Source organism: Manacus candei, unplaced genomic scaffold (genome assembly GCF_025592945.1).
Source record: "Manacus candei isolate 608988 ecotype Guabito, Panama unplaced genomic scaffold, ASM2559294v1 h1tg000026l, whole genome shotgun sequence".
In the NCBI taxonomy this organism is placed as follows: Eukaryota; Metazoa; Chordata; class Aves; order Passeriformes; family Pipridae; genus Manacus; species Manacus candei.
The window spans coordinates 4,363,927-4,391,385 of record NW_026138074.1 but is presented as its reverse complement, the minus strand read 5'-3'; the positions used below and the strand labels follow the sequence as shown (position 1 = coordinate 4,391,385).

The following is a 27,459-nucleotide window of genomic DNA, read 5'->3' as shown; positions in this document are numbered from 1 at the left end:
GGTAGAAATCAAATTAGCTGTTCATAATTCCAGGAATTTAACCCTAATTTTCATTTTCTGTTTTAGAAGAGGCGAGGTTGGGGACCCACTACTGCAAAACACAGCTGCTGCCTGTACTTTTGTCAGTGGCTTTGCAGAACAGAATAGTTCTTCTGGCTCTCTAAACACCTGGCACAAGACCACAAAGAGTTTGATGGCACTGCATTTATCAGGAGGAAGAGACCCAGTGCTGTTTCTGTGCCCGCTTGGCAGATTGCAAAATAAGAGGGGACTTTGCTGTTGGCATTGAAGAGCTTACAGCTTGTGGGAATGTTACCCTGGGTTTTTCTCGCAGTGTAATAGTCCTCTTGTAATCATAAAGGGCATTTTCTTGGAAACAGCACTGCTTTTTAATGGTTGCAGTTAGAAATAACGGTTGGATTTATAACGTGGTTTAACACAACCCCTCCCCCCCAAAAAAAACCAACACCGAAACAAAACAAAAAACCCCCAAAACAAAACTCAGCTCTATGAAGAAATTTTAGTATTGAACAAATACATTTTCACTAGTGTAGCAAATTTTTAAAAGTATTTTGGTTTTATATTCATACTAGTGTAATGAAAGCAGATCTTGCTGTCTCCTGATGATTAATATTGTACATTTATTTTCTGAAAGCAGATGTCTCCTTTTTATGGATCTGACTTGCAGGAATTATACTAAAACAAGATTAAGAAATCAGTATGGGATGTGAATGATATAATGAACTCAACCACTCCTCTCTACATTTTCCTTCAATTTCTCTATTACAGGATAACTATTTACATTACCTTAGTCAAATTCCAAAATTTGAATTTCAAAACACAATATAAACTGCTAATAAAGTAGATACATTTCTCTTAAAGATTTTTTTGTGGATCATATGACCTGCATTCATCATGTCTGCCGGTTACCTTGACAATTTCATTAATACTACTCCAAATTTGCAAATAGTAACAGCTGGAAAAGTTATCCAAGGGGACTGTTGCTCTGATGTTGTTTTTTTTTCCAGGTTCACAGGAGTTATGAGGTGGGCTTGAACACCATTTGCAATCTGTTAAGTCCAATATATTTTCTGAGATCACAAGTCCTGCCCACGGGGACAACCCGTGCAGTCTGAGCACTTTATGACTGGTAAAGCTTTGTTTCGAAGGGAGGGAAAAGAACATAAAAAAGCCATTTTTGAGGGGTAAACCAAACATCTACCTAACTCAATAGTCTGTTTGTTTTTTTTTTACAATGGCCCACAGTGGATGCCTAGAAAAGAGAATGACAGTGGGGCAAGCAGTAGTGGCTTTCCGCATCTGTACTCCAACTTTTGATCCCTCTCTGGCTTGAAGACTTTCTGAAACTTTCTGAGTCAGAGATTCTGCCTTCATGTTTGAGGCTGTATCCCTGTGTTTATTGGCTGAGTTGTGCTAGCAGGAAAAGTGACTTCTGAAAAGCAGCTATTTAGTTGATACTGCAATAAAACTCTCACACAGTGAAGTAATTAAAACACGTTGCCCTTCTAAAGCTATTTTAAAAGATACAGTGTTTTCCAGGATTAACTGCAGTATTTTTCTTGGGTTTGGTTCTGGTTTCCTGAGATGTCTCTTCTATTCCCTCCTCATCTGTATTGAAAAGGGGGAAAATTACCATAATATTATTTACGTTTCCTTGAAATTTATTTATTTTCTTAAAAGTTGTTTACATTTGGAGCTATTTTGAAGTCTCTGTGTAAAGTTACTAGTTTGGATTATGTTTTCAAAGCTCTTCAAGCAGCAGTGCTTGAATAACTACAGTTCCAAAATTTGATTCTCACTCTTTAATATGGTAAAAAAAAATACAATCTTTTTCTTTTGCTGAGCAATGTGAGATGAACTCTAGCCCAGAGGACTTTGGGCAGCTAGAAGCACCATTGTTTGATGTTAAGTCTTTTTTTAACTGTATTTTTAACTGTAATTGTAACTTTTCAAATAAATATCCCTCTCCAAATCTCTCAGTTTTTGCTCGTTCTATCTTAAGTATAAGATTTTTAGCCTAATCCTGTTATTTAGTTTTGAGTTATTCCCAATGTGATTTCTTTATTTTCATGTTTCCGTACCAGAATTTTATCTGTAGATTAGTTATTACCCTTCAACCTGTGATTATTTATGATTCTGTTCTGCATAGGAGTGTTGTTTGTTTTGTTACAGTCTTCGGTATTTTACCTTTTTCCATTTAAAAGGTTCCTCTGAAGCTAACTCTGATTCATGTTTTATTGCTGTGTATCTCTAGCACAAACCAACATTATCCTTGCACTGTTTGTTTCCTAGACCTACTGTGTTTCTGTAATACATTTTAAAAAATAATTGAACATATGGCTCTTTGTTACTGTTCTCTTACTTGTTACCATTATCTGACTTTTTACTTTAACTCTTATTTATTGGACTTGGCTTGTTTAGAGTTTCACTACCACTGCTGTGAGGTCTGTAGTGGTTTTGTTAGCTTCTTGCTTTTATAATTCCAGAATCTCAGGGATTTTGAATCTGTTACATTGTTATTCAGGTGCCCAAGTCCATCAAGATCTTACAGTTCAGCAAAATGTGTTTCAGAAAGGAACACTGATCTGCTCCATTGTATAAAAAAAAGTCAGGGGGATTTGCTAAGTAGCTTGGACATGGAATCTCAATGTAAGCACCTCCACGAGTATCATCTTGTCAGTGGAACTGAAGCACGTGCTTGAAGTTAAGCACATATTTAAGTGTTGCCTTACCTTGGTCAGGGTTTTCTCGGCTAGGAGCAAGTCCCTGCTTACAAAAATGCAGTGTATGTTAGCTCAGCCCTTGATAGAATAAGATTAAATTATTATTTAGATTATAGCTGGCATAAATGAAGAAACAAAACACTGACTTGACAGTTTGACACTTATTTTTGGTGAGATAAGGGGAATAGTGCGTATTTAGGTGAAATTTAAAAACTGGTCACTGACTAGGTTCAAGAGGACTTCATGCCTGTTTTCTCTTAAGTAAGATTGTAGTCTTTTGGAATAAATTATGGCTCATTTGGCTTCCTATACCTGAAATGTTTTTCCGTTTCCTGGAAGTTTCTGTTCATGAGTGTGCTGCTTCTTTAAGGGTCATATTTTATTTTGTTTTGTTCTCTTCTGATGCTTTCTCAGCAGTGCTTTTACGTTTCAATAACTTCTCTAAGGCAGGAATTGTTCATATTGTTCATATTTTTACAATAGCTTGTTTCATTTGTATCATGACATACATAATATTTGTGTGCAGGCATGTATGCGTGTTGCTATAATTGCATCTGACTATATACATACACAAAAATTTACTATGAAACTGTATTTGCTGGGTGCCATAATTCAATTTTGATGCACCAATAATATGTATTAAAAGCTATTAGTTTGTCTGGAATCACAAATACAAAACTGATTTAGAAATTTATAGTATATAGTGAAAATAGGATTATTATGAAAATAAGCCAAACTATGTTTATATTCAAATTGGGAATGACTGTAAATAGAAAAAATACAGAGTAGCTGAGACCTAACGTGGTTATAGTAAAGCTGTCTGTGTTGTACATGTCACAAAAAATCATTGTTTATACCTCTATTACTAAAACTTGAAATTAATATTATGCTGTTCTCTCCCTGCTTCAAGCTCTGTAGAACAATGATTTTCTTTCTCCTTTTTTTCCCAGCACTTGCTACTAGCAATAAAGTTTATCATGGCGTTTGTAATTCCGGATAAACCAAGAGATATCCAGATGAAACTCGCGAAATTGGAATTTGAATCTTTAGAGGCTCTCAAACAACAGGTAAGAGCATTTCAGGTACTGCTTCATTTTCTGTTAATCCATCATTGCTTAAGAAGTGGAGCAGAGTTTTAACCTATTTATCTGCCATTTCAACCCAGTAATGTATGAAAGTCCACATCAGGAAAATAATCTTCCTTTTCAGACAGCTTGAAATTCCTGGTATGGCTAGTAATGTAGCAACTTGTAATGTCTGTTGTCCTTGTGTGTGCAAACATATTTTGTTTATATTGTCACTTTTAAAGGACATTGGGCTCCATGAAACCTCATTTCATCCCCTGGAGGTGTTTATTATTGCAACACTAGGATTTCTTTCATTGCTGAAATACCATCACAAGTAGACAGTTAACTTGGCTCAAATATTAATCAGAAATTGTAAACAGGCTGAATATGTTTGAAATAATTGCGTTGTAAACTAAAGACGTGTGAGGGAATGGTAATGTTGCCTTATTTTAGTGTCCATACAATATTCTCATTTTATTGCATAAAAAAGTGTATTTTACAATATACTTAACAAGCATTCCAAAGCAAGTTAGAAAAATAAGGAACTAGATTGTTTTACTGAGAATTTCTGTTTTAACAAATGATGAAGAATTGCATGGGACTAGCTTCAGTAGGACACAGAGATTCTACAGAGCTGGTTTTGCAATGGCACCATTCTTTAGGAGTTTCTGACTGTACCATGCTAGATAGGATTTCTAAGCTATCTTACATATCAGAAAACAAACAAAAAAACCCCTAGCATTGAGATGGAGAGACTAGTTCACCTATTTATTGTTGAAGATACTTTCACACTGCAGAGCATGGTTTTACATGAACATATTCTTTGTGTGTTCCACATGCACGTGTAAACTCCTTTATACTTTTATTTGTGTAAAATGGAATGTTACTTTTTAAAGCATCCACTGTAGCTGCAGGTGACAAAATGATCTCTTGGTTCTGGACAAACTGAGCCTATAAACAATGCACTACCTTTTCTAGTTAAAATACCACAGTTTTGTGTGATTCTAGAACATCTCTATTGAGGTCAGTGCTGTCTTTCATAATCAACCATAACAAACAAAATCCAAATTACAATTGAATCTAATGCCTGATAGTTTTGTTTTGCTTTTTTCTGGTATGTTGATGTGAAGTTAACAAGAGCTGTTTGGGGTCTCATGTGGTTTTTAGATAATATTAAAAGAAACAGGACTACATTTCTATTTCAGTTGTTCTTTCTGTTTTCATTTTGTAGACCAGCAAAAATAGGTCATCTGCCAGAACCTTAAGGTCAAGTGAATGTAGTCAGTCACCTTGGGTTGTAATGTTCCAGTTGGAATATATATAGTCTCTTTCAATATGAGTGTGTGTGTCAGCAGTAGGGTCTTCATCTTGTGTCCTTGCATCTGTGTATTCCTACAATAATACATGCCTGATTCCCAGTTCTTCAGGGTTGCTTCATTAATTCAGTAGTGAAAAGTAAAAGTTAGTCTGAATTTCAGCAAGAGCCTAGTTCTCACCTATACTTTCAGGCTTCCTACGGGATCTGGGAAGACTGTTGACTGGGTTTCAGGTGCCTTGGTAGTTACTTTAAACACAAGTGTCTGCCATCACTTTTTTAGATTTCCTCTGTTTGATACTGTGCTATGTATCCCATAGACATGTAGATATTTGGACTTTTTTTCTTGTTCTTTAAGGATTTTTTGAGTGAAAAATATCTGCATTTGAAAGTGCAATATCTGCATTGACAGTGCAAAAAGATACTGAAGCATTTATATTAGAAGCACATTTTCTAGTTCTTCCCCCTGCTACTGAGAGTCAGCTGGTAATTTATACTGTATGTATTACTTTCAAGCAAAAAACAAGAACAGCAAAGTCCCCCAAAACAACTCCTTAAAAAAACAGGCATAAATGTCCGGGACAAACACGTTGTGGGATCAAATGTTATGGAAAAAGTGGTTCATATACTTCTGTGTAAGTATGCATTGCATTCCTTTCTTGATGCTATCCAGACATGCATTCCATTGTGTTTTCCCATATGATCTTTTAGAGTACTACTGTCTTGGGATGTAGCTACTAGAAGGGTATTTACAATGACAGACTATAAACCTCTGAGATGCCAAAATAGATTATTAGGCTTCATATATAGTGCATGGAGAGAAGATCTCCTAATACAACTGCTTTGAACAGTTGTATTGATTTTGCTTGGGATCCTTAACTTTAGATAGTGTGAGTACCTTTACATTTTCATTAATGCTAAGCTAATTGCTTTTTAACCTAGTGCAGTGGGACTGTAACTATTCTCTGTTCAAATCCGTTTGAAGACTTGAATGTCTGTTTGAAAGGGATTTTAGGGAATAGAGTGTCTCAGTTCTGTAACAGAGATGAGCAGTCATCAGTAGAGCTTATTAAAAAAAAACCCCTGCTATATGGTGAAAAATGCCATAATTAAAAAAAAATCATTTTATATTGGAATGTCAGTCTTGTTTTGAAGTTCTCAACTTTTGAAGTTCTCAAACTTTAAGAAAGCTTTTTAGGAACTTCTGAAATGTTTCTTTGAAACATTTCTTTACATAGTTTGTGTTAAGACTGTTGAAGGGAGTGGACTCTTGAATGGCTTGTAATAACTTGATCTATTTTGAAAATACTTTTTTTGATACATTCTGAGTATCATAACAAATTTGCTAATGTAACTCCAGAGAAAATACTTTACCCTTTCTGAATCTGGATTGGGGAACATGCTACATCTATAGACTTTATTTCAAGTTTCCCTGATGTCCTTCAGTGTAAAGAATGATGAAGAAGGCCGGTTAGACTCTATTTTGGGGAGGGGAGAGGGCAGAGAATAAATGAATGTAAACTTTTTATGGAGGACTAAAGAGAATATCCAGATTTTTGGAAGAGGAGCAGGAATGATTCCTTCCACAGTCCCCAAAGTGTTGTCACCTGGAAGAAAGCCTGGATAATGGGCAACTAGAAATGGGTATTGTCTGCCACTGGAACGATGGACCCTTTTCAGTGAGAATCATGATCCTTCTTAGGGAAGTAACTGTCTGGTAAAGTGGGTGAGGTGCCCTTGCATCTTTACAGTACCCTGCTCTGTTGCATCTGTTAGCTGCAACTGCAGAAGCATGCCTTGCTCTTTGGTCTAGTCCCTATTTGGAGGAGGATCAAGTCTAGGTGTACCTGCAGGCAGCAAGGGAGCAGTCAGTTAATTCTTCAGTGGTTCTGGAATTACCATTGGCCTACATCATACATTGGACCAATGATATAAACTCGTGTGAGATCACTGTCTAGCATTTTCAGGGCAGCAACAGCTTCTGGACAGATCAAAGCTTTAAGAATAGACAAAAGGCCCTCCTGCTTGGAGAAAAGGGTCTGTATCCTTATAAAAGGTCTAAGTTCTAGAAACACAAGACAACCACAGATTAAACAGCATAACTTGCATTTTGTGGACTCGACTACAGTCGTATTTTCAAGTATTAGGAGATCTCCTCAGTATTACATTCTTCCAGTTGAGGCAAACATCAAATAAATACCTTTTTTCTGCACTGAAACTAGTCCCAGGCAAAGCAAATGAGAGACAGATTGGGGAAAAATAATTGTAATATTATAAAAATATTATAGTAATTATTTTCTGATCATGAAATACAGAGAGTAACAACTCCAGCATGATGTCTAACTAATTATTTTTCAAGGAAGGATGAAGTTTTAAATGATGGGGAATCTTTTCACAAAGTGCAACTCGTTATACAGCATCAATACTAGCTCTGAAAACAAAAGTTTATTAATGTAAAAATGGTTGTGTTTTTTATGGTACTTTTGCATTAAAACATCTGAACTATATAAATTGGGTAAAGATTCTTTTTCCTTATATTATCTCCTTCACCGCTATCTCAGCAAAATACACATAGCTCTGATAGCAGCAATAGAGAAATACAATTTAGTGCACAATTTGGCTTTTTCAGAGGAACTACAGGGGGGGAAACTGTCCTTAAGCTGGAGCAGAAATGCAGATGTGCATGATTTTATGCTCCATGCATCCCTTCCTGGTTTCCTCCCCACCCCCAGCCCTTACTTCCAAGGGGACCTAATGTATAAACTTCCTGTCATCCCTGTGCTTTAGTTTCCTTCCTTAAGTGTTCTAGCCATTGGTGGCCAGTATCTTTTAACAGGAATGCCTTTTCCTTCTGATATGTGAAGCCTTTCAGTGCTTCCTCTGAAGAAGTATGTCCATCTGTTAGATATCTGGTGTCCATCTGTAAAAGTTCCACCAGAAGGAGACTCCAGATAGATGACGTGCTTGTGAGCAAAGGGTCAGCTGATTGACAGCTGTCATCCTTCCTCAGCTGACAGCAATGAAAAGGGTCAAGGTTATTGAACACCAGCCGTGAAAATAAGCCTCCTTTCTCCTCCCTGGTGTATTTCTGTTTAGAGAGAGATAAAGCAATGTGGTTATTCAGCCTGGGCCAAGTGGAGAAAGACCTTTTGCTCTTTCATGCAGCATCTCCCTTGGTAGTTGTACTATCCACATACAATTGCTTAGTGGCAATGGTATAGTCTGGATATCCATAAACAATTGCTTCAGTTGCTTTAGAGTGAGATCTAGTTGTCTGTAAGTCAGTAGTGCTTCTTCTTAATGATTTCCAGCAGAATAACAAGTTTTTTGAAGCAACAGTAGGTGCAGCTTTCATTAGGATTTCTCCAGCAATGTCACGCATTTCCTGAAAATGGTCTTCTGTCTCAGCTCCCTCTCAAGGAAATGAAAGAAATGAAGAATGCTGTGACTGATCTCTGCATCATCTTCATTGACCAAAGGCTTCTTCAAAACACTTCTTGCACTGTGTTAATTAGCTTTTTTTTGAAAAGGATGATGAGACAATGACAAAAAGAGACTGGTGTTTGTTCACCTAGGTGTAGTCATATGAAAGCTTAAACCCTTTCTCCCTCTTTCTGCAGGTATTCTGGCATGCAAAAGTTGCTGTTCTCTCCAGTGAAAACCTTCTGCTTCAAGTAATTTCAGTGCTTTAACATTGCAATTCACAGCACTGCAGCAGCTCTAGTAATTGCAAAGCTTTCTGGTTTCTGACTGCAATTGCTGAACCTTGCCATTTCCCCTAGGAATGGTACCAACTAGCACTAATCATGTCCTTTCCAGGAGGAATACACTATTCTGACACCTGCCCTGCTAGAGTGTGTAGCCTCTCTGAGAACAGCTCTTTTTAGCTCAAAGCAAAACAAAGAGGTACTGCTAACTTAAGGGTCTTCTGCACTATGTAACGTTTGTTTGTGGTCCTTGCAGCTCTTCAAGCTGTTGTTCTTGCAGAGATTTTCTAATTACTAATGTGTCATGGGTCTCAGAATGTGACTGTGGGTGTGATGGGCCAATATAGCTGCTTGAATTATCAGTGAGCCTCAGAAATTACCCTTCTTTTTTGGTGGGGGAAGGAAGAGAACAGGATCTTTGTTTTTAACTATTAAACGTTGGGAGAGCTTGAATCATTAATTCTTAATGTCCTGGTTATTTATCTTGTAAAATAGAAACCGAAGACAGTTTTTGTTTTTTCTTGAAGACAGTTTACTGAAACAAACTCAGTGAATTTCTGCCTTATTACTGTATTGTTTCTGCTATAATTACCAGAATTTAGAGGGACCTGTAGTTTCAGGACTTCCCTCAAAACTGATAATAAAAGGAGAAGCTTGTTCCACGCTCCCTGTCAATGCTGAGCAAATATAAGGCTACAGTCAGACAAGAGGAAGGGCAAGTATCTGACATGAAAAGATTTCATTCGAATAATCAAAGATTTGCAAAAACAACCTGTAGGAAAGGCTGGTAAAACTTGAGCTTAAACATTGAATTTAGGTTAAAACAGAATGTGATGAAATCAACCATTTGCTTTATGTTTTGCCACAGCCCCACCAAACAAGTCCTTAAAAATAATATTGTTTCTAAAGAAAAGAAGTTTTTTTAACAAAGGTTCATTTTTTTTTCTGTAAAAATATGTGCTGCACTTTTTTTGATAGACTCCACTGGTTTGTGTAATCAGACATAACTCACGGTTGATGTTAAAATAGAACCATTACTAATCATTTTTGTTTGCTTTAAGTTTTTTTAAGAGGACAAACTTATAAATTCAACTTCACAAATGTGTTTTTTTCTGAGTGAATAGGCAAGATGCTTTAAGACATGTCAGTATAACATTAGCGTATGTTTGATTGCAGCAGGGATATAATTCAAGTAAGATCCATTATATTTTCATAACACAGTTTTTTAAGCATAGAAAGACTTGCACCCAGTCATAGAACAGATTGTGGTCAAGCATAGTTTTACCTGTGTATTTTAAACATGAATTCTTTTAATGCTGGAGCTTGCTTGAGAGTGTGGTAATGAAAATTACTTTCAATATAGAGGTATTAGCAAAAGAAAAATATATGATGGTCCTTTAAGAAAAAAAAAAGTGAAATCAAAAGCCCTTTAATTTGGGAGGAAGGTTTTTTTGTCCCCATTTATGACTTCAGCTAGAGGTGAGATGACATCAAATCTGTCTAGAGGGAAATAAGTTAAACTTTTAAATGTGGGAACCTTGAGAGCTAACAGTATAAATATAAACTTTTAAATACATATAAATGTGATGGTATCTGATGCTTCTGTATGTTCTTAATGGGAACAGAAACAAACAGTGCACCAACTTCCCAGCAGATGTAATTTCCTTTTCCAACCATCCATGTGTTCTCTGTGGCTATTGCCAGGGGCAAAATTGTCCATCAAGTTATGTTTCCGTAACAGCTGAGTCTCTCTGGAAAGATAACCCATTTTACCTTTTTCAAATCCTGACTTAGAGCCTAGTGGTGGAATGAACATCAGTCAGTTCAGTATTCTCTTTATGCCTGACATCCTAGGTCATTGATAGGATACCATCTTAACAAGGAAACGTGGAGTAAGGGGATAGGGTAAAAACTAGGTTAAAATTGTTTCGACTGTAAGACTACTGCAGCTCCCTCAGGCTTTCATAGTTTCAGAACCCAGAGGGGATCCCAATTATATGTGTACTGGTTTGAATACAAGGGAACAGGCTATTCCACTTCCATGCAAATGAGAGTAAAGTGCACAGTGAGATTTGATTTAAAGAAATCTGGTAGCCAGCTTTCAATAGGACATTCATGTGTCTGTAGTTACAGACTTCTAAGTGATGATTGTACCTGTTACTGAGAAGGTGAGGACTAGAGCAAGAAGTGAAAAATAAATATCTTCTCTTGTTAAAATTCCTTCAAAAGAAGAGAATCCCAAAAGGATTACACTTACCATATTTTCATAACTTTCTTTATAGATCTGAATAGAAGTTGATGATAAAAAATACAGTATATTTTGCAAGCAACTGTGGACTCCTACACACCTATCTCAATTTAAATATCCTTTTCCCTATGCGACCTCAAAAGATCCCAGTGAGAACAATAGGCCTTTTAAAGGAAAAGCTATTTTATTTTAAATAATTAAACTTGACTCTGGAAAGCTTTCTGTATGAGCAGGAAGACAGTAGATAGAATGCATCTCAACTTTTCAGAGATGATGATTTCAGCCAAATTTTAGATGTTTATATATTACCTGATTATACCACTACCACCCCTCCTCCCAAGAAAACCTGTCGTCCTGTCTACAGGGTGAACTCTTACTGAGACTAACTAGAGATCAAAAAGCAAGACCCCACAGAACTCCTGAAAAAAGGAGGCAAAAATTTAAAATTAGGTTCATGACTGCTTGTTGCTAGTGATGACACTTGCACCATGACTGACTCTTTGTACATGCTGTGTAGCCTGATCGTGGTGATTCTGAGAATAAGTGTCCGCTATGATGTGTTGCCTACCTAGCCACTGGGGTTTTGTTCATTTTTGAATTTGAAAAAATGTCTGTGGCTACTGGTGCTGCCTTGTATAGTCATACCTTCTGTGGCATGAGAAACAGTACTCTGATATATATCTGCCATTTCAGTGAGGTGGGTAAAACTCATGCCAAATAGTCAAGTCCTTGCCATATTGATTCATTTTTGTTCTGAAATCAGATGTAATTGTTTGTCTGAATAACATAAAAAGAAAAATAAGCGGTTAGTATGTGTACATTTTGTTTCAATTGCATAGTATATATTTATAAATATATACATGACTTAAGTAGCACATGCTTTTTGTATGTTAGAGCAATTGTTTTGCAAACTCTCATCACAGAGTACTTTGTAAAGGTGGTTTTATGGACAGTTGCTTCTGGCACTTTCGAGTATCTAATTCTGTACCTTCCCTCAGCATCTAAAGAGGTGATATAGTTGAAAATGTGTTGGGGGAGGTGATTTTCAAAAGATAAAAATTGGCACTTATCTTCACTGTGTATTATTTTCCCTATTTTTCAGTCTGTGATGTTGACCTGAACATATAAATTAGAGGTGCATTGTTTTAATTTGCAGGCCACAGCTTTTTTATAATCAGAGATGTGCAAACAAACCAGACATAAACTATTTCACCAGTCTGTACATAGATACATTTTTGCTTAATTCACAACAGACAGCTAAGTCCCTCAGTACAGTCAAGGACAATGTTGCAAAGTAAGAGCGAAAACACACTCTACAGACACTTTGATCTGTCCCTTACTGAATTCACGCCCAGCACCATCTTTCCTGATACTTTATGCTACAACTATGGTTTGAAATTTAATCTCATAAGGGATCTTTTATTGCAGAGATCAGTCCTTTGACTGTCACAGGGTGGACCCTCTCCTGCATGGCTCAGATCCCCGTCACACAAGCAGTGACAATTTGTGCAGTTAGTTCTCCAACTACTGCTCTGCACTAGTAATGTCCTTGAAGATTATTACATTTTTTTTTGTATGAACCCTTTCAGTGTTAGCAATGAATTATCTTAAAGCATTAGCTTTCCTGTCCCTTATCATCTCACTTAATTGTGGTTAAGGATGGGTGGAATTGTTGCTTTTCTTTCTCCAAAAATAGAGAAAAATTGCACTGGAGGAGGTTTCAGTCTTTGAGTGCCTTTGTCTCTTGATGCCTGCCTGGCAGGTAGTGCAAGTGATTGACTCTTAGTCAAATTACCATTCCCTAGGAGCCACTGAGTTCCCACAAACTGGACAGCATATGGCAGCATTTGGATTTTGGCTTGGGGGTTTTGTGCCACTCGTAATTTTCTAGAACAAATTATCAATTCATATTTCATTTACATTCTTTTAATTTTTGCATGTTATTTGGCAGCTTTGCTGCTTCTCAAAATTTGCGATAATTCAAAAATTTAAATGTAGTCAAATTTGTGCTGAGGAAGACTTTCCAAGTGAACAGACGGATGTGAAGCAGCCTGGTCCAACAAAGGTGGCTTTATTTGTTTTAACTCCAATGCTTTAGAAGGCTTCTGCAAACTCTACAAATGTTCATCTGTGTCAGCTGAAAAATAGTCATGTCTGATATAGGTTTCTCTGTTGTATCAGAATAAACACCGGCCACTTGTTCATAGATAATTAGCAAGTGTGTGTTCTTTGTCAACACCTGTTTTCTAACTGTTTTCTACTGTATCCATAATATAAAGAATTTTGCTATAATATCTTAAATAATTTTGGTCTTTACCAATATCCAGATTCATATTTATACTATATTTAAACATGATCTTTAAGAGTTTGTGATTTCACAGAATTATAGATTGGTGTGAGTTGGGACAGCTAAAAGTCTTCCAAGCCCAACATCCCCATGTTGAGCTAGCTGGTATAGCTGAAAGCTCTTTGTGAACTAGGAAAGGTCATATTTATAAGATAAAATACTTCCAATGAGTGACATTTTGTCAGAGAGGTTTTTTGAGGATTCTTCTATTTGCTTTGGAAGATGAAAATAAAATCTATTATTTGTTTTCTGGAACATGTTGAATTGTATGTGGGATTTTCTTTGTGAAAACGTCATGCATATGTTAAAACAAAAAGTCCCACCTCTCTCACTTGTAGAGATGTAAGTGCTCTAACTCCAAGTTGAATATACATGTGTGGCAGAACAGCACCAGCCAAATTTATTCTGTGTATTTCATAGATAGAAAAAGTGAGGAAAGTAATATTTTCACTAAGGATTGTGTAACAATGCTGGAGATATATTATTTGACTGAAATGAAACTAGTAAATGATGAGGAGCTGCAGAAAATTTGATCCCTTAACAGAGCATGACAGGATGTCCAGTGTCTGAGGAAGGAGCAGAGACAGCCTCTGTGTGGAAAGTGGAAGGGAGATTGAGTCCCTTTTTCTCCCTATGCCGGATCAGGCAACAGAAGCAGGACCCTGTGTTGAGTCACTGCTAGAAGCAGGTGTCAGTCAGAAAGAAGTTTTGACTTGCTTTTTTCTCCATTTCGTGTGTCTACCCCCCCCGAAGCAACCTGCTAGCTTCCTTAGGAGGGCACTGGTAGCACTTGTATTATCAAAGGAACTTGGTTGTGGCATTTAAGAAATTGGTATAAATGATTAGGAAATCAGAAAGGAGCTGCGATGGCATACCAAGAATGCAGGAGATGAAGATAGGAAAGTCTGCAGAGATTAAGCTCTGATAGTTTTTCTGGCTAATGCACATTTAAGATGCATGTGTGAGAAGAAGTCTGTATCTACCATAGGTACATTTATAAGCCTTTTGTCCAAATATCAACAGTTCTTTTTAATACATGTACAGATGACTCTCTTAAATTATGTGACAGCCATAACCAGTAGTTTGCAACCTTTGCTACCATAATACAGGGGAGATTATTTAGGAATGATTTGTTTAGCTTATCAAGAAAAGGGTTGAGAGGTGTCTTGTTATGTAGGTGTGTATTCACTTGTGCATGAAAGTGTAGTGGGAGACCTTTTAACCTTCTTGATAAAAAATGTAATGTGGTCCAGTGTCTGAAATCAGACATTACATAAAGGAGGCATGATTTTGTACCTGAGAAATTTGGTCAGTGTTGGTTCATATTAGAAATGGAGTGTATCAGGGACAAAACAACCTTTTATCAAAGATGGTATGCCGTGTCTACCAGCATCCACAGATATCTAGGAAAGAACAGGGAAGTGTGGCAACTAGGTGGTGTGCTTCCTTCTAAAACTATCACACTTTCCAGTAATTTTTAGCTCTTGATTTTTCTAAGACAGAGGTGGTTTCCTTGTATTTAGTAATCTTCAGTTATTTTCTGTTCCATGATAGTGTTCTGTTCCTCTTTGAACCATTTTTAGCTTTAGGGTACACAGTATCCTTTGGCAAGAAGTGCCACAACTCATTATTCTTGGCCAAGGACATAGGTTGTTCATTTGCAGATGTCTTAATATATTCTAATCAGGTTTGGTAGAAAAAGGTTTTAGATTCTACATATGAGAGGAAGTATTTGACTGAATTGTCATGGAGGTCCTTTTGTTTTCTGGAGTCTGTGAATTTGAGTTTCTGTAATTTTATTTTATGGCCTTCGTGGAAAACACAATGGCCTGATTTGCTTTTAGCTTGTTAATGATGCTTGCAAATTTGCTTTAAGACAATTAGTCTAGTCAAATAATTTTCTTCAGGCCTTTAGCTGACTCGTTTTTTTCTCTGTTTGTGTATAGATGGCCAAATAATGTGAATTGGTGCAAAGAGTCCTTTTCTTGGAGACCAGTTTAACATTTTGCTAACACAATGAAATCCAGACTGGTTACCAAATTTGGAAAAATTCTAGTTGCCAAAGTTTGTGTGATTTCTGGTTTTCCACCCTGTTGTGGTACCTGAATTGATTTATCTAACCTGTTCCTTGCCACCACAGTGGGCATATTAGGTTCTAAGTGTACTTTCCTGTTCTTTTCCTATGGAAAATTGCTTTAATCTGCCAAAACCTGAAAAATCTAAGTACTGTCAGTTTGGCAGTTGTCATTAGATGAGATGTCAGGACATGGTGGTGGTTGATTTCATGGCCTGTTGTGTTTTTGAAGTATGCAGGGCAGTTATGCCACAATAGAACATTGACATGACAGTTTCTTAAAATAGCTGAGGTAATTTTTGTCACTCAGGACTGGGACACTTAAAAGTCCAGTGTTTCAACCTTTATAGAAGAAGAAAATATTGCATTGATGAGGAATAGTTTTGTATTCCTTGATATAGTTGTTTTTTTACATGTGTGACTCATATAAAATTGTATTATACATCTAAAATTTTTATTTAATTATAAATTAAAAGTAAATATTCCCTTAGTCATTAGCTATATTGGCTTTCTTATGAAAGGCATTTATGTGTAGAAGGGTTAAGAGTTTGTTTCATGACCAGAATGCTTAGAAATACAAAGAGGTTGAATCTTTCTGCTGTTTGGCCTCTCTTGTGTTTCGGGGGGGGCACTTTGCTTAGGGAGTTCTGGCCAGCACCTCCGTAATGCATAGCTGAATTTCAGCAGCCCATGCTTTCTGCCTAACAGTTGAGTTACATCTTTCCTTTGTAACTACTATATTCCTTTATTTTCTTAAAGGCATCTTTATAGTCACAATAGGCAGGTTTTTGAAAGTTCAGCTGAATGTAGGCAGCTGCTTTCCTTGGAGGGGATGCATTTAAAAGTTACTGTCTTTATCCCCCTGTATTGTGCGCATGTTTTCCAGCAAACATTAATCACACCGGCTAGCTTTGAGGGCAAAACTGTTGCACTAAGATAAACATTTGAGAGTCTGCTTTAATGCCCAAAGCCTCTTAGCTTTTTTAGGTCAAATTATCTTGAATCCTCTGACTGTGTTCCTAGGCATGCTACTGCTAAATGCTACTCATTAAATTCAGATTCTGTGTTGCATTTTTGTTGACAAGGTTAAAAAGAGGGTATCTCACAATTAAAGTCTCAACTTCAATGGCAAGAACTTTCTTACAGCTGGCACTTAAGAAGAATGCTGGTTGTTTTGTACTTACAATATAATCTATGCTCTTTGCATTCTGCCAGTGTCATTATATTAATACTGGTGCAAAATGAGGCTGCTCGGTTACAACAGTGTGCTAGGAGTTAAAATTTTTGTTGACCAGAATGTATGAGTTCATTTTTATACTTCTAGTTTTCTGAAAGACTTTATATTACAAATACTGTTCTCTGCAAGCTGTAAATAATTATAAGCAAACATATTTGAAAAAACCCCAAACATTATGTATTGTATAACTATCCTAGAAAAGACAAATTGAACTAATTTTCTTAAGATGCCACGGTTTTTGCATTGGTATCAGCCAAGACAAAGAACTCAGAGAACTCAGTTCATAAGAATTGTTTTTTCACAGGTTATGTTCAAAAGTTGTAGCTTTGCTAAATACTTGAGTACTGTACAACGAATTTTGTTTCCCTTCCTCCTCAGTGAATGCCCTTAGTTAATATTTGCAGTCCACTCAGCTAAAGATTAAATTACTGAGAACTGAGGAAAAAAAAAAATTGTAAAAACACAGGTTTCTCCTGCTGTGAAACCATGGCTGTACTGTATGCACAATGTGATTTTTCTAAAGTTAGGTTTACTGGCAGGGGATATGTGTGAGAATGTCCAAAAACCAGAGACCTCATCTGTTCCTGCTGGTAACTTGCATGATGCCATTAGTGTCTGTAATCTAGGGAGCTCGGCGGGTGGGGGAAGTGAGGGAGGATTGTTAGTAGTTTTTTAAAATATCTTCTTAAAAGCCGGATAGTGAGAGAGTTAGTGAGGAAGAGCTGTCAGATAGTCAAATATCTGGGAGATGGTTTGGCTGTCACAGTATTTGAAAGTTATGTAAGGTGTATAAGCATATTATATAAGTACTCCCCTGTGTTCCAGGTCACCGGCTGCTCTTCCAAAACTAACCACCACCTGCCTGAAACCAGCCTGGAAATACAGGCAGCACACTTGGGAAATGGGCATCTGCGTTATTTCTACAGCAGTGGCAGCGTGTTTGCATGAGATGCCGTGTAAAATATTCAAAAATAATATGATGATTTGTAAGAAGAACAGAATCAAATGTCCCTAAGAGATTACCTGAATTTTCTTTTAACTGAGTATCAGTTTAAAAGAGCAGATCACGTACAACAACTTGTATTGCAGTGGAATATGTTTCAATACTATGAAATGGTGGGGAGTTTTTAGGCCCAGTAGGAAAGACCTGCTGTTATGCACAGTCCTAATAAGCATTTCTTTGCGTTTGGAAAAGAGAATTGCAGCTTGGCAATTTTTTGCTAGTTATTTTGATATTGCTAGTAAAATCTTCTGCAGGTTTAACCACAGTTCTCCTGCAAAGAGAAGCATGGGTATTTCTCATGGGGGAAAGAGAGGTGGGGGAAAATCTGCTGGGGCTTCTTTAATCTGTCGCAGTTTAAGATCAAGATGAAAAGGTGTTTGATGATGAACCTTTTCCATCCTCTGCAGCACATTTTAATGGTAGCAGTAAGAGCTCCATTCTTCATGCTTCAGTCAGATAGCTACAGCACCTTCTTGACGGTGTGCCAGATTTAATTTGTATTACAGGTTAAGTGGTTGAAATCACTGTAGTAACTGTAACAGATAACAGATGAGAGCTCTACAAGACATTCTCCTCTTCTGAAGTTACTGGAAAGATTGAATTCAACTTTGTGAAGGAATACTTTTTCATCACTCAGTCTCCTTTCAAAAGCTCACTCGGAGGTGAGGAAGCCAACAGAATACCTCCATGGAGGTGGCATGGATGTCTGCAAGGAGCTTCTCATCCAGATGTTGTGGAACACAGATGACATGTCCTCTCCATGGGTACCAGAGGCCAGGTGACAAAATGACAGAATGCTATGATGGTCACTGTCCAAACAAATCAGGAGCAGTATCAGTTCCACTCTGTCCAGAAACAGTTTGCTTTGGTTATAGGATATTCACCATTAAGCTGAAGCCTCTTGACCTTTCCAACACTGAACTAAACTGAACGCATTTTTTATTACAGACTGCTAGTATGTAAGTCTGTCCTATAGCCCAGTTATCTCTTTTGCCTGATACTGCTTTGCAAAACTGCAGTCGGGATCTGCGTTCATATCCAGCATTGCTGCCTCTGACGTGTTACAGCAGGGTTAATACGATTCATTGCCAGAGTGAGAGACAGTTCAGCTGTAGGTCAGACCTTCTCCTCCATGAAACAAAGAAGAAAATTTAGTGTAGACTGACTTGCTAAGCAAAATGAAGGAAATTCTGTCCATGGGCAGCCTAATGTTAATCACCAACCTCCTGCAAAAAGCTTTCTGCTACTTCAGTCTGTTGGCTGGTCCTAAAGTAATTGCACTTTTCTATGAACTCTGTGAAGAAACATTTGGTAGAAGTTGCTGCAGCTTGTTTTCCTACTTCAGTGTCATGAAACACATTTTTGCACCTCACAATTGCTGGGATCTCATTGTCTAGTTTTTTAGCAACTGCCTTTTACTTTGTTAGTGCAAACTGAGTTTTGTATATTTTCCTTGAGGAAAGTCTCTGTCCTAATTTCCCACATTTAGGAAAATTGCCCCATGAAGCCATCCTGCAGTCCCTGCTCTTTTTAAGTGGAACATTTCACATATGCATCCTATACACTCAGAACAGGATGGTAACTCGTTGCTAGTCACTGGGAGTGAGGTCTCTGTGGGCAGTTTTTTAAAGAAGAATAATTATTTACATGTTTTAGTAGGAAACAGGTTATTTTTCAGGATGTATAGCCTGTGTTCATCATGCTGCACTGTAATTTTTTGCCTCAACAGAGTTTATATCTTACTGATTCCTTATTGATAAAGAAATGGGGAGCTGGTTGTTCCTTCTCCAGTTAGGACTTCAGGACAGGCAGACCACAACAATCATGGGTCTCAGGTGTATCACCAATACAATCCATATGACAATATAACTTAAAGAACCAGTTAAAGTAAAATAATGTTCATTTAGTATTAGGTAAACAAGGGGCAAAAAGTTTGTAGGTGAGCAAGGGGCAAACAAGTTAGCTTAGTTTTCTAGTTTTGTACATCAATCTGCAGCCAAATGGTTACCTTTATCTGACAGAAGGAGTCCCTGATGATGAAATAAATGTGCTTTGTGGAATCATTGGGTATAAAAATGGTCTCCTTCCCTTCCTGCCCTATTCTTTCAAATTTTGTACCTGCTTTTCATATTCTGTCCATTGTGCTTTGTTCTGAAAGGGTTTTTATCTTTATTCATTTTGATGTGTAGACTCTTCTAATCTTTACAGTTTTGCATTTCTTTGTTTTACTTATCTTAATGTTTCTAAGCTCCATGGGAGAGATGTTGTTAGGTTATCATACAATGAGTTTCATGAACCTGATTTAATAAATATACTCTTTGCCTCATTGCAGTTCACCCTGGACTCTAATAAGCGGTTAGGCATTTTAAAGTCTCTGTGCAGTGAGTATTTTGTAAACATCCATTTATTTGCCACTATGAGTGTTCCACAGCTCTACACAAAGTGACAATGGAATTAATCCAGGAAAAGGAACAAGCTGAAAAAAGTCATTTAAGTACCCATGCCAGCCTTGCTCTGCTAGGCAGTTTGTTTACATTGATTTTATTAGGACACAAACAAAGAACTACAGAAGAAAAGAATCTATTCTGAATTGTGCTGTTCACTCATCACAATATTCAGTATTTGAGCAAGATCTCCCAGCCTCTCAACTAGATTAAATTGCATTTAATTTACCCTCATTATGCACACATTTTTGTTATAACACTCAAAATACTCAGTTCTCAAAGGCCTTCATTTCAGTGAGAACAAAATGTGATGGTTTGTGAAGAAAGCCTGATGCAATCAAAACTGAATGCTGAAACCTGAAATTGAAAGTTGAGGAAGGTGGAGGAGTGACAGGAAAGGTAGTTGCACATAGCACACTTAGAAGACGTTCCTTCATTTCCTTTTTAACTTTGCATTGATACCAACCAAGCAATTTCCTTGTCTTCATGTAGAAAAAAAAGTGAGCAAATCCTGCCTTCATCATCATGTTGAAATGTACGTTAACTGTAAACTCTCTCATTCTATTTGAAGTCCATTTTTATTTTCCTAATGCACTAACTCTATTGCATGTATACACGTTGTTACACACCTGTGCATGTGGGTCTGTACATAGCCATATGCTCTTTATAACTGGTCTTTTTGTAGCACTGAATCAGCTTGTCAGTGACAATTTCGATAGTAATTCTGATGCTGAATCATTCAGTAGCTGCTTTATTTAAATCTTATTTATTATTTCAGGTGTTTTCAAAGTACTGATTTTTTTTCCTCTGGTTATATGTGCAGCTTATGGACCATTTACTGCATAAGCTTCTGTCGAAATACAATTTTTTCTGTATGAGCTGTTCCTCATCTTGTAAAATAACTTTCATTTTCATCAGTCTTTTGAGATAGGAGTTCTGCAGTTTGATTAGAAAGGCAAGGCTGGTCACGAGACATTTTTAGATACATTAAACACTGAATTATTGGAGTAGATTCTTTTACAGCTGAGTGAGAACCACATTTTTTGAAGACTGGACTGATGAATGAATGTTCTGTGGATATGCTTTGTAACTATTCAAGTAAAAAAAAATAAGATTACCGTAACATCGTGAATCCAGAGACAATGTAAGATAACACAAGCTAAGGAACCCTGTGCTTTAACAGCATAAACTCCTGTAGCTAATTGGTGGTATTTCTAGTAGTAGCATTTTGCTGTCATAGCTAGTTCAATTAAAATATCTGCACTGAATATATTATGTAGACACACAGGGAGAATTTGCTTTAGATATGCTAGTCTCTCCTGTTCCTTGAAGAAAAGCAGAAAAAGAGGCTCCTCTGAACAGGACCCTAACTTGGAGTTATGAGCAATCCCTGAAAGAACCTACCCCTCTCTGTTAACTGTACATGGAGCATCTTAGGACTAGTCTCCCTCAGGGTGAAGTGTGAATATTTTCATGGATAGATGCCAGCTAAGAACTTGGTCCATAATATACATCCTGCTTGAAAATGGAAGTGTTTATATTTTGACCAAGTAAAGGACAAAATTAGATATGTCATGATTTACTCAGGAGTGAATAATGCACCCCATTAATACAAGACTGAATTTGAGCTTCAGGAAATGTGAGTATCATCCCTATAAAAGGTCCTGCTTGGTAGTGTCTCTTTGTGTCTTTTATTATGCTTTATTTAAACAAAATGGCTCAAATGAAATGGATGAATGAAATGTCTTTTTAAGTGTTAGCCCTCATTTTTACAAATACTTTATCTGAACATAGCTACATACAAAAAATATGCTTAAAGTAGAGCATAGTATGGTTTTTGCTTGTTATCAGTTTAAAGAACACTAGGACCAAAATTATATATTTGTTTGTTTATGCCTGAAGGTCTTTGCATTTTCACTTTCAGATTCGTTTCCTCCATTATCATAATCACCTTCTTATGCAGAGGGACAGTATACAATTGAGTTTCCTGCAGTGTTACACAAGAATGATATCATTCACCAAGGGCAGAGCAAAATAAATAAATAAATATACACTGTTGTCAGGGAACAGCATTGCAAACAGTGTCTGTTCAGATCTTAAAAACTTTAGCACGTGCACTGGCTATAAAATTAGCAGTTGAAAATACGGATTCAAATTGACTGAATCCCTTGAAATGAACACGGCAGAGAGCAGTCTTTGTTTCCAAGGCAACAATCAGCTCTGTTCCTAAGGACTCAAAAGGTGTTTAAATGACAAGGTTGGCTTCAGACCACATCGTACTAAATTTAAATTTTACATTCATTCAGAATATCTGGAAGTATAAAACGTTCATAATGTGAAGTACAGCTCTCATTACATCTTTACTCAGTCATGAAAAGAACTCACTCCTACAAAATGTATTCCCTTCCGAGTACTATACTGTAAATATTCACAGTTCGTGCTGCATTTCCAATTTGTCACTGTAACTATTATAGGAGACAAGTAGTGATATCTATAGCTAAGATTAGATAATACTTTCTATTACATTAAACTACAATATTAGAATGATAGCAAAAAATAAGACTCTGGAGGATGTGGTAAAAAAAATAATCAGGTATTTTGGCATATCTAATCAGTTAGATCTAATGAAGAGCTCTTAGGACACCCCCCCCCAGAAGTCATGTTCATGATGACTAATAAATGCCTGATCTGAGTTTTATGAACTGTTCTTTATAGATCAAAAGTGATTTTTTTCAGGATGTTTTTTATGAACGCTTATGGAGAGCTTTTCCATATTTGTAAGGCATCATGAAAGAGCAATGATTTTGAGGGAGAAGCATGCTAGCAAGGACTCATTTCTTTGGCAAAGTGGTAAGAAGAGTTAGCTCTCCGTGTCAGAGTGGAGCAAGTGGATGGGGAGTAGATTACAGAATTTCCAGAAGTCAGAAGAATTTAGTTTCATGCAAAGGAATAGTAAGCTGAAGAGAATGATGATAAAGTCAAAGGCACAGATCAGAAAGATTATTTGAACAGTAACATTTATGGTTGTTGGGGTTTTTTTATGGAAGAGAGGGAGGGATGAGTGCAGGCATAAAAGCTCAGATTCAGCTGACATGGAGACAGAGGAATTTGGTGTTGTGACAGGTTTCATATTTGTGAATGATTCTTTGCTCTCTGGTTACATGTTTTCTTTCATGAATTGAAAATTCAAATTCTTACCACATTTTGTAGGTTTGCCAAGTTTGTTTGTGAAGAGTAGCTTTAGAAAATAATGATCTTGAGGCAGTACTATTGGGGAGAAGCAATTTACTCACCAATGTAAGTACTTCTGCAAATCCTTTGAGACAGAATCTTCAAATTACGGTTTCTAATTCCTTGGAAATATATTGGCTTGAAATTGTAACCTATTTAATTCTCTTTATACTGGAAAGATTGGTTTGTTTTGGAGGTTTATTAATCAACAGATATACTTCTGGGAGAGGTATCATTATAATGGTTTTGAAAGCCTCAGTTGTTTTCTAAAATACAGATATTAAAACCTGTGTAGCTTTCCTGTTGAGTCTAGATGGTGAAATGTACAAATCTGTTTCACTTCATTACTTTTTACTGGAGTAAAAAAACACTGAAGTCTTTAGCTGGAATAATCAGCCCAACTCCATTAGATTTGAGAGCATCTCACTCTCAAGAGACCTAGCCCAAAGGCTGTTTGTTTTTTGGGGTTTTTTTTTTTGGTGATGTTTGAATGCTTAAAAATGCCTAATGTTTTGAAAGACCTTCTAAAACGTATAACAGCATTAATTATCAGTACCAGAGTGAGGACTGAAGGTTTGTTAATGATACACTGGTTGTAAAATGGAACTAAAATGACAAGTAATAAATTGAAGGGAACTTGCCAAACCACAGTTTTGCTCCTTTTGCTCTGGCTTTTTATTCCACCCAGTCTTACCTCGGTCTGTGATAAGTTATGTGATATTCAGTGAGTGATGTTGCTTTACCTAAATTTATTTTTATTTTCGCTGTTTTGATGGCAAGGTAAATACTTTTTTCTTTGCTTAGAACCTAACTGCTGTTCCTTGATTTACATGCTGTTTATTATTCAGGATATACAGTTCCTCCCTACACAGTATAGAGCACAATCTATACTTAAGCAGGGTAGGTTCAGAATTGTCTCATTTGCAAATAAATGGTAGTTCTATGTAAGTCTTGGATCTTCAAAACTGTAATTACACTCACTACTTTTTGTTTCTCTGTTTCCTAGTTGCAAAGAAGATAGGGATTTTGCAGAAATAATGTATGATAATGTAATCAAAACCAAAGTGGAATTTTCAGAAATGGTGATGGATTAAGTGTCTAATTTTGCTGTCTATCACTACAGATTGTATGTGGCCTTTAGAAATTTTTGAAAAGTTCACCTTTCATTCATTGGAGTTGCCAAATACAAAACTGAAACAGTGCTATTTATAATCTTCATTCTCAAGTAACTTTTATCAGGCTGGCAAAGGCTACTTTTTGGGTGTGCATCCTCCAGAATGTGCAATCCAGGTGTTACTCATTACTGCAAACAACTGGAAAGCTCTTCACTTAATACAGCAAGAGAAATACTGCATCTTGAGCATTGCTGGGCTGCAGAGAAGAGCTTGCAGTGGGCTCAGAAGAGACAACACATGTTTCCACTTTCCTAAGAGTAGCTGACTAGCTCTTCTATCCTGTAATTGTTTCTAAATGCGCTTGCACTCTAAGTCTTGTTTCATTCCAGGTTTCTTCTGTTTTGTATGTTGTACGGTATAATTGGATGCAATATAAGGAAATCAGTTTGATATATATAAATAGGAAGACACATTATTATTTACTGAGGTATGTCATCGCTTGAATTTACTGTAATTCAGAATAGCATAAAATGTATAACAAAGACTATAATGGTCACTTATGTGGCAGCCTTTTTGCAGTCTGTTTGCACACTATATTGCAAATTTTGTAGTAGCTTTTTATGCTTTTACATGTTTCAGAAATTTCAAAGTTTCATAGTAAAAAGGCTTTACAGTAGCTTCTAAATATAAATAAGCTTAAAAATGAATCTTGCAAAACTGCAACAATCCATTTAATAAAATACCCATTTTTATAAATGCCCTGAAAGGAGTGGGTGAAAAATAGTGTGACACATCATGTGGGCTTAATCTGTTTCGTATAAATTTGCTGTGATAACTCTAGTTCAATATAGATAATGTGCAATCTGTTCTAAACATCCAGTTGTACAATAAGGGTAATTTGTGGGAGACAGTTATGGATCTCAAGAGCCCTTTCATCATGCGAGTATTGAATTAATCTCCTCCTAAATGCTCATTCAGAAGGTGCCAGAAGACTGCTCTGTTTGGTTGCCATGGCAGATATTATTCTTCTGGCTCCTTGGAGAGCTAAATTTCTATAAACTATGAGTATTTTCAAGTTTATCAAAGGAGTAAGTTGTAGTTACTCTGATTTTTATTGTGGTTGACAGTTTCCCTCTGTCATACGCTTGCATTAATTTTCTTCTTTAAAAATGCCCTAAAATTTCTTTTTTCCTACTTGCTTTCTCAAATAGAACAATAACTTTCATTTAGAGACAAAAAGGGGCAAGAAGATATTTTGGATATAGAATCTTAGAGTCTTTTTTAGGTAAAAATAAAAAGGAATCAGAAAATGTGTCACCTGTGTGCTGAGAGACTAGTGGAAATGTCAGAACTCTGATAAATGCAGGTTGTAAACAGGGAAGGGAATGAAAGTACTTTTTTCAAGACTATACAGGGTCAGATACTGTGAAGGAGATTGGACTGATTTCTTATACAATAAACTTTTCCATTTGCATGTTCTCACATTGCACACAATCTGCTTATAGGCAGCAGAACTAATGAAGCCTGATTTCCTCGGGATTTATGTTCTGTCTTTCCTGAGCCTGTAGACAGCTGTGCGCACATCCCGATTAAACAACTGGCAGCTACCCTGAGTTACAATTCTCTTTTCCATGACAGACTTGGATTTCCCTTCATACCAAGCTAGTGATTTTCATAAAATGAAGAGGAGCTTGGTATCCTTGAGACCTCTGCGAATTGATGACTTCTGTTGAAATTTCGTCATAGCTGGAAAGTCATTTTGTGGTCCCTTGCTTAGTGGCCCTGGCCCTTTAGACATCTAGTTCTGGTGATTTTAAAGAGACGTACTGTCACTGTGAAAATTGCAGACTTTAGGAGATAGTTTTTGAGCACCACTGAAATTCAGAGACTTGCTTGAGCTTTAAAGAATTATTATTTAATAGTTATTCTATAGTAATACATGCTCTCAGTTCAGGATGTGTGGTTGTGTTTTTTATTTGCTTGTGCAGATGCCTATTACAATGTGGATAAACATGTGCTTTGAACAGTTGAGCTTGAGATTTTTTTTTTTAATTTTAGGGTTTTGGTTACTCAAGATAATTATACTCAATATAAATGTATCACAAAGGAAACTAACAGGGTAACAATTCATCACAGTTTGCAATGAGATACTTGCCTGCATTTAGTTACCCAGGTACACCCATCAGTATTGGAATTACACTGTTGAGCTCACAGAAAATTCTATGTTTCAGACATCTGAAAAGTAACCCCCTTGTTTGCTACCTTATTACCAAGCTCTGCCCTTTCAGAGACATCCAGAAGCAAAGCTCTTCTTGGCAGTCCTATGTCAGCCGTGCAGCTGAAAGACTCTCAAATCTAACTCCTAATCAACTGTGAATATGTGGGAGTACTGTGCTTTGAATCAGTGACAGTGTGAATGATCGTTTGGACAGGCATTGAAGGGAGGAAAGGAAGCTACCCATTAATAACTGGAGTTGTCAGAAGTGTTTTGTTGATATGCAAATTTACCATTTACCTACTTCCAAGTCCTTTTTAGCCTAGTGAGAGGGGACTGGGCATACATAGACTCTTCAGGTACTGAATAAGCAATAAAGTATTCATACTGTCCTTTGTTATGAATATGCACCTACAGTGTGGAACTGTGAATGGATGGCATGTGTTAGCCTTCCTGGCAGGGGACATTCGATGTGTGTACAAAACCTAAGGGGAAGGCAGATATTTAGAGAATTGAGAAACTCTGAGTAGGAAGATACGTCATAAAGCGCTTGAAATGGAATCACTGCCATTGCATTTTCTCTTTACATCAAGTTGCACATTCTCTTTACTTCTTGCGTTTCTAGCACAAGATTGAGGAAAATGCCCTTCTGGCCAGAACCTACAGGTAGTTCACTTTGCCAGCAAATCTGTTAGAGACCATCTCATTGAAG

At 36.8% G+C, this 27,459-nt stretch overlaps 1 protein-coding gene across 4 annotated transcripts in view; it reads left to right on the top strand.

Annotated features, from left to right (window-relative positions):
* Window positions 1–27,459, top strand: part of ANO10 (anoctamin 10) — a 126,029-nt gene that overhangs the window by 79,591 nt on the left and 18,979 nt on the right. For 3 of the 4 annotated variants that reach the window (XM_051788990.1, XM_051788991.1, XM_051788992.1), the window contains 2 exons: window positions 3,695–3,811; window positions 8,747–8,952. In XM_051788990.1, the coding sequence (XP_051644950.1) occupies window positions 3,695–3,811; window positions 8,747–8,818 (189 nt within the window). In that variant the 3' untranslated portion in view covers window positions 8,819–8,952. Of the gene's footprint in view, window positions 1–3,694; window positions 3,812–8,746; window positions 8,953–27,459 lie in introns of those variants that run through there. The other variant, XM_051788993.1, reaches the window with a different exon arrangement.